The following is a 7160-nucleotide window of genomic DNA, read 5'->3' on the forward strand; positions in this document are numbered from 1 at the left end:
CTTTGGGCTTCCCCTGAAGACTTTAAAACGCGTCTGCAAGGGAGAGGTTTCCACACCATTATAAAGGGTGTTTCATTGTCCTCCCCAACCGATATGGGATATCACACGCTTGTAGCTGCCTTTGAATGAGCCTTTGTGTTGGAACAATATGATGAATTAACTTTAGAAGTTAAAGTAGATGCAACTACTTAGAAATAAGTATGTTTATTAGAGTAAGGATCAAGAAATCAGCTTAGACCGAGAAGAAGAAGAGACCTCGAGAGATTGGAAAATTTTCAAAGATTACTAGTTGACTACTCACACACAACCATTTACGTGGTTCGTAGAGAAGAAATGTAACAGCCCAATCCCACTGCTAGCAAATAAAGTCATCTTTGGACTCTTTCTTTTGGGCTTTCTCTCAAGGTTTTTAAAATGCGTTTACTATGGAGAGGTTTTCATATTCTTATAAGCGGTGTTTCGTTCTCCTCCCCAGCCGATGTGGGATCTCACAATCCACCCCCTTTTATGGCCCAGCATCTTCGCACTGGTTCCTTTCTCCAATCAATGTGGTACCCCCACCAAATCCACCTCCCTTCAGGGCCCAGAATCCTTACTGTCACACCACCTCGTGTCTTCCCCCTTCGGGGAACAACCTCCTCGTTGGCACATCGTCGGTGTCTGGTTTTGATACCATTTGCAACAACCCAAGCCCACTACTAACAGATATTGTCTAGTTTAGGCTTTCCTTTTCGGGTTCTCCCTCGAGATTTTTAAAACACGTCTATTAGGGAGAGGTTTCCACACCCTTTAAGGGTGTTTCGTTCTCCTCCCCAACCGATGTGGGATCTCACAAGAAATTCTCTTACATCTACATGTGGTAGCCAAAGCGTCTCGCTTACAAAATTCTAACCAATTGCCTCAAGAAAAATACAAAATGACACTCACTTTACATCTAGTAACAACACTAGAAAAATCTTTATATCGACATAGCAGTACTAATGGTCGTACATGAATTAGGATGATTCATGAGAGATGAACCAAATGAATCCAATAGATTCTGAAGTGAGGAATGTACCAAAAATATTCACGAATCAAACCAAATCTTCGTGATTGGAACGTGACCGTCTTTTTCTTTCCAAAACACAATATTGAACATGGACAATCAATATGTTTGAAGAGTTCATCTTCCTTAGTTTTTTTTGTGAAGAACTCTCGGTCAGATTCCACCTCCTATCGATCGATTGATCGGATCTAGACTTCTTTCTTCTTACTCAGCTCAAACCCTAACTCCTCTTTCTCTTCTTTCCTTCTCATTTTCTTGTTTTTTTTTTCTTTTCTCTCTTCTCCACTAATGGTCACTAAGGGTACCTCAAGACCCCTCATTTAGAAAATTGGGCAAAATGACTATTTTACCCCTTAGTTGACTTTGACCGACATTTTCTTTTTTTCTTTTTTTTTTAAATCTCGAAATTTTGAACAAAAAAAGAAAAATAGAATAAATTAATTTCCAAGGTGTTATAGTAAATTACATCAATGTGACTTTGTGGGCTTGCTTCATGTGGGGAAAACCCAACACCATTTAATAAGTGTATATAGGAAGTGAAGCCCAAGAATGAACTCAACCCAAAATGAAGCTTCAAGCCCATAATTGTTGGAGGGTGAAATTTGGGCCCCCAAATTCAATCTTATACAAGAACAATACCCGTACGATTCACGTTTAGCTAGTTGAGTTATGCTCAAATTGACATATATTATGTTCTTTCTCTACGTCTCCTACGAGTCTACGACATAATCACCTACTTTTTTTAAACTGTTGCTGAGAGTGAAGATTATCCTGACTAATTACCACGAGTTTTTTCACGATACTTCGCTCTCCCTCACATGCTTCTTAGAAAAATTTTAGGAAGTCACTCAACACGTCAAGCAAACTTAATTTTTAAATTTTTATGAATACATCACTGAAAAAGATTCTATACATTGTTGATATAGGTAGTAATCATCAATTCTTTTAAGTTTTTTTTGTTTAACCTTAATTTCGTACTATCAATGTAACAGGACACCGCTAGTAGAAATTGTCCCCTTTGACCTGTTACGTATCACCATCAGCCTCATGGTTTTAAAACGGACCTACTAGGGAGAGGTTTCCACACCCTTATAAGGAATGTTTCATTCCCCTTTCCAACTAAGGTAGGATCTCACAGTCAAAATTACACTCATCCAAATGCAGTCAAAGCTCATTCACATAACCCTCCTTTACTCGAACATCATAATGACAATGTCCAACCGTTTCGTTATTTATATAAATTACACTTAGAAACAACAACTTCGTTAAAACTCAAAAATCTATAGTTACATAAACCCTAACGAGCCCATAGTTCTAAGGTTTTGATATCAGTTTTTCACATCAGTCTATGAATCCAATAACTTTTACGTCCTAAACTTCCAACTTCTCAATCTCGATTCTTTTAACACGAGCCTCACACCGTCAAATATACCCTTTTCATAACATAACACAATGAATCGAAAAAACCCCATTAAATTAAAATTTCTAGAGAGAGAAGAAGGATTACCCTATCCTTAGGAAATGGATATGGTGTCTACATGGCAAAACCCAATTGGTTGAAAACCCAAGAACCAAATCCCACGAAGAATTATTATGTGGCCATCATTATTTCATTGGTTTATCATATTGAACGTTCAAATCTCATCTTCAAGCCATTAACACTCAACCTTCCCTTCACTTCACCAAACCAAGAGAGCCCATGGCTGCCTCTAACCTTTCATGCATCGCTTCTGGTGTGATCATACCATCTTCAACCACCATTTCTTCCTCTTCTAGGCCATCTTCTGTGGCTTTCTTCCCCAAGAATTCCATCTCTATTTCGAGATCATGTCGATTGGTTGTCCGGGCCGCCGCCGATGAGGCCGCTGCCCCTCCCCCTGCTGCCGCTGCCACCGCCGACGCCCCCGCTGAAGCGCCCAAGCCTAAGCCGGCCCCAATTGGCCCCAAGAGAGGTACCAAGGTGGGTAAAATCGATCAAATTTGAATCTTTGATCTTTTGAGTAATTTTAGACGCTCAAATCTTGTCATGGATTTGAACAGGTGAAGATTTTGAGGAGAGAGTCCTATTGGTACAAGGATGTTGGATCTGTTGTCACGGTTGACCAGGTTCGACACTTACAATTTACTTAATTTTATTATGTTGGTTCATGTTAGAGTGGTTAAGGTTTATGAGGATCTATGTCTTGTTAAGTGGTTAAGGATGTTTTGTTTTGAAATGGGTTCTTGTTTATGTTAAAATCGACCGTATTTAGTTGTTGTTCGATGACTATTTAGTTTTTAGTTTTCGAGAAAATCGTACTTATTTTCTTATAAATTTTTAGAACGATAAGCTGTTGAGCTTGATTTCTCGAAAATCTAGTGTTTCTTCTAACCATCTTTCGAAATTTCTTCATTTTGCGATTCACGTTTTAAATTAAAATTTACTAATCACTAATTCAGTGGTCGAGATTAAGATATAATCTCGACCCGTAATAAGAAGTTTGAATAGACAACAAATGAGTTGTAGAACGTTCGTATAGATTGATTAACGATTAATGTGTGAATGATATTTTGCAGGACCCGAACACTCGATATCCAGTTGTGGTTAGATTTAACAAAGTAAATTATGCAAGTGTATCAACAAACAACTATGCACTTGATGAGATTGAAGAAGTTGCTTAAGCTTTTTATGTGGTTTTGATTTTTTAGTTAAATGTTTGTATAATACTTCCAATTTCAATCTATTTCTCCTCTCTCCATGAGTGTGTTTAGTAATTCTTCCCATGATCTCTCTTCATTAATATATTTGAAAAGGATCGATAACGTGATTCGATGATATTTAGATTCTGAGCTCGATATGGGCACTTATTATGCAAAAGTATATGGGGTCGTGGTAGTTGTGTATTCCACGTAGGTACATGACTACCATAATCTTATACAAACCTAAGAATTTGTTTAATCTGGTGTTTGAGCGTTCTAGTAGTAAAGTCAGTACCTTGGTTATGAATTCTCGAAAGAGAAATAATCTATCAACTCATAATAAAGAGCAAAAGGTAATAAACCAAAAGAGAATATAATTTAAATACACGAAAATCACGGGACATTAATGAAGCAATCGATATAATGCGTTAGATCCACTTTTTAGTAGACGAGAATTTAAAAGTGTTATGGAAGGAAATAGAAATGTTCATTTATATGGACGTCTCTTGAATGGGTTAGAAATGGAAGAAGAAGTGGAGAGATTTTTTTTTTTTTTTTTTTTTTAGCTCAATAGGGCCGGGGAAAGATCTCTTTGTCCTCTTCGAGCTTTAAAACGCATATGCTATAGAGAGGTTTCCACGCCCTTATAAAGAATCGTTCTCCTCCCTAACCGATGTGGGATCTCACAATCTACCCTCCTTCGGAACCTAGTGTCCTCGTTGACACTTGTTCCCTTCTCCAATCGATGTGAGACCCTCCAATCCACCCCCCTTCGAGGTTCAGTCTCCTCGCTCACACATCCTTCCGTGTCTGGCTTTGATACCATTTGTAGCAGCCCAAATCCACCGCTGGTAGATATTGTCCTCTTTGGGCTTTTCCTTTCGGGGTCTGTTAGGGGGAGATTTCCACACCCTTATAAAAAAATATTTCGTTCTCTTCTCCAACCAATGTGGGATCTCACATTCCCACCCTCTGCAAATCCTCTGCAGAGAATCCTTGTCCAATCCCCGCGAAAATAAATGGAGAATTTTGCAAGGATGGAAATTTAAATAGGAGACGAGAACGGGATCCCTAATTCTTTGTCTTCATGTACGTAAGGACCCATGCTCAAGATTAAGATCAAAATTCGGAATCCGAATTCGACATCTGATGGTCCTAGCATTCCCCTGCATCCCTCATGACATGGTCACTTTACCTACTTATCGCTTCTTAAGATGGAAGACATATCCTGCAGACCAACACGAGTCTTTCAAGCATGTTTTATCCTCACTCACATGCATCCTAGGAAAATTCCTAGGAGGTCACCTAACATAGAATCGTTCTAAGTAAAGCATGTTTAATCATGAATTTTATATGATTGAGTCATTGAAAAATAAGATATACCTTGATATATAGATAGTAACTTTTAATTCTTTTAAGTTTTTTTTAGTCATCCTATCTCACGATGGCTCTAGCCTCAGTTCATTCACGTACCCCTTCTTTACTTGAGTGTCACAGTGTAAAATAATTATAACCTGTGTCACGTTTTTAATCGTGCTTTTATGGCATACGTGTGGTGGGTTTAAAAAAATCATTATGAACGAAATGTTTAATAAGAAAACGAGAAATTCGAAATCAAACTAACAATTATACAATAGAAGGATCGTAGGTACATGATGTAGTTGGTTAGAGGAACAATTTGTAACATCGTCAAAGTGTCTATGTCTCCCTGTTCAATGCCCCTAAGGTTTGAATCACGTTGCTCAAGTGAAAGATACTAACATCTGTTGCCTGGAGCCGAGGTTTTAGGTTATGATGATGGTTAGGTTATCTCCTCAATGATTCTCTTAAGCTCATAGGTAGTTGGGATGAGCTTCATCGTTCTCGTTCGGTCGAGGCATGCCTAAGAAATTTCCTAGGGCTAGTGATGCATTTTGCGAAGAAACGAAAGGAGTTTGATGATAGATACCCTAAACCTACTATATTTGCCACGTGTTTCACTATTTTACAAGTTACCGCACATCACTTGTTCGTATTCGTTTTATTAGAAAGAATTGATCGTAACAAAACGTTTGAGAGTTATTTGAAAAAAAAAAAGAAAAGAAAAGAAAAAAAAAGACACTTCCACTTTTGTATTGTCTGATTTTGATAGGCACAAAACATAGAAATTAAAAGTTAAATTAAAACAAAAAAAATTTGTATTTAAGGAGTGAGCGCTCATTCATTTTGCTGTAAGTTCCCTAAAACCCTAAAACTAAGGTTCAAACCTTCTGAAAAGCTTTTGTTATATGCAGCAGCATCAGACCCTTCGTCTCACCATTTTCAACTTACATATCTGAGGCCTCGAATTCCCAATCGGAAGATATTCGTTTCCTCCAATGGCGGATTCATTGGACCTTCTTAACTCAATTTATGGGTTGGTGTCCACTCCATCCACCAAGAAACGGATCCAGATCTTCCGAAGCCAAATCCCTGCGATTTTTGAGAATTCTGGTTAGCTTGGCTTTTTTCTGCTTTCAGTTATTGGTTTTCTTCTTCTGGTTGATATGATGCTCGATTGAATTCAATCGCTGTTTGCATTTCTTGAATTTTGGATATGGGTTTAACATTTTTTTCTGGGTGTTATAAGCATCGCCTTTTGTTTTGGCGTGCATGTTGGGAATGAATTCTAGGAATGCTCTTTTCATTGATTTTGAGTTTGTTTTGTTGGGTTTATGTTTACTCTTTTCATTGCTCTTTTCCTTTTGTTTTTGAGTTTGTTTTGAACCGAAATGCTGTCTTTAGTTAGTTTAGTATTTTTTTTTTGTTGTAAATTTGCGATGAAGAATAACCACACTCGAAATGACAGCATTTCGGTTCCTAGATTATTAAGAATTTGTTGTTTGTTTTAACCTGACCCGTTCTGTATCTGAGTAAGAAACTTAACTAGTTAATGGGGAAGTATACCTCCAAAGCCGGATGAGAGGTCTTTAGATATTTGCCTTATACAGATAAATTTGAAATTTATGGAGTTCATCCTAGTGCAATTGCCCTTAGGATAATTACTTCTTCTGAGTAGTTAATACCAATGTGTTAGCTCTATGGTTCAGCTGAAAAATTGACTTGTCAAAGAACACCAAGATCAAGACGCTTTGATTTGAGGACAATCCCATCTGATTGTAGTTCATCCTAGTCAAATGCTTTTTCTTTAATTTTCCTATTTAGATGGCTCCATTCTCCTGAATAGAAAGTACTGTAATTATCTTTAGACATTCTGGATAGCCTGAAACTTGGAGCTGTTAAATGGGTTGATATTTTGATTTTAAAGAGCGAGGAGTTGACAATTATGCTTGGAGTTTGGACCACCACAAGTCAAAAGAATGGTGGAACGAAGTCTTTTTAGTTAATCAATAGGTGGGACATTTTTCTATTTTCCCTAAAAAGGACGTTGTGGGGGGGGGGGGGGGGGGGGGGGGGG

The 7160-nt window shown here is 37.8% G+C and overlaps 2 protein-coding genes across 2 annotated transcripts in view; both read left to right on the top strand.

Moving 5' to 3' along the window:
• The first annotated feature begins 2670 nt into the window (after window positions 1-2670).
• LOC111444038 (photosystem I reaction center subunit IV, chloroplastic-like) lies at window positions 2671-3799 on the top strand. Its single transcript, XM_023081954.1, has 3 exons — window positions 2671-3005; window positions 3086-3151; window positions 3602-3799. The coding sequence occupies exons 1-3, from the start codon at window positions 2745-2747 to the stop codon at window positions 3704-3706; spliced, it is 432 nt and encodes a 143-aa protein (XP_022937722.1). The 5' UTR covers window positions 2671-2744; the 3' UTR covers window positions 3707-3799.
• Window positions 3800-5930: 2131 nt separating this feature from the next.
• Window positions 5931-7160, top strand: part of LOC111444291 (protein ILITYHIA) — a 40993-nt gene continuing 39763 nt past the window's right edge. Inside the window, exon 1 of the mRNA XM_023082332.1 lies at window positions 5931-6196. Within this exon, the coding sequence (XP_022938100.1) occupies window positions 6082-6196 (115 nt within the window). The 5' untranslated portion in view covers window positions 5931-6081. The remainder of the gene's footprint in view (window positions 6197-7160) is intronic.

Source organism: Cucurbita moschata, unplaced genomic scaffold (assembly GCF_002738365.1).
Source record: "Cucurbita moschata cultivar Rifu unplaced genomic scaffold, Cmos_1.0 Cmo_Scf00006, whole genome shotgun sequence".
In the NCBI taxonomy this organism is placed as follows: domain Eukaryota; kingdom Viridiplantae; phylum Streptophyta; class Magnoliopsida; order Cucurbitales; family Cucurbitaceae; genus Cucurbita; species Cucurbita moschata.

Bases quoted from the DNA above. Each gene is read 5' to 3' on its own strand.
- LOC111444038 (XM_023081954.1), top strand. From the start codon at position 2,745: ATGGCTGCCTCTAACCTTTCATGCATCGCTTCTGGTGTGATCATACCA. The intron at 3,006-3,085 runs GTGGGTAAAATC...GGATTTGAACAG, and splicing joins GCCCCAAGAGAGGTACCAAG to GTGAAGATTTTGAGGAGAGA. The intron at 3,152-3,601 runs GTTCGACACTTA...GATATTTTGCAG, and splicing joins CTGTTGTCACGGTTGACCAG to GACCCGAACACTCGATATCC.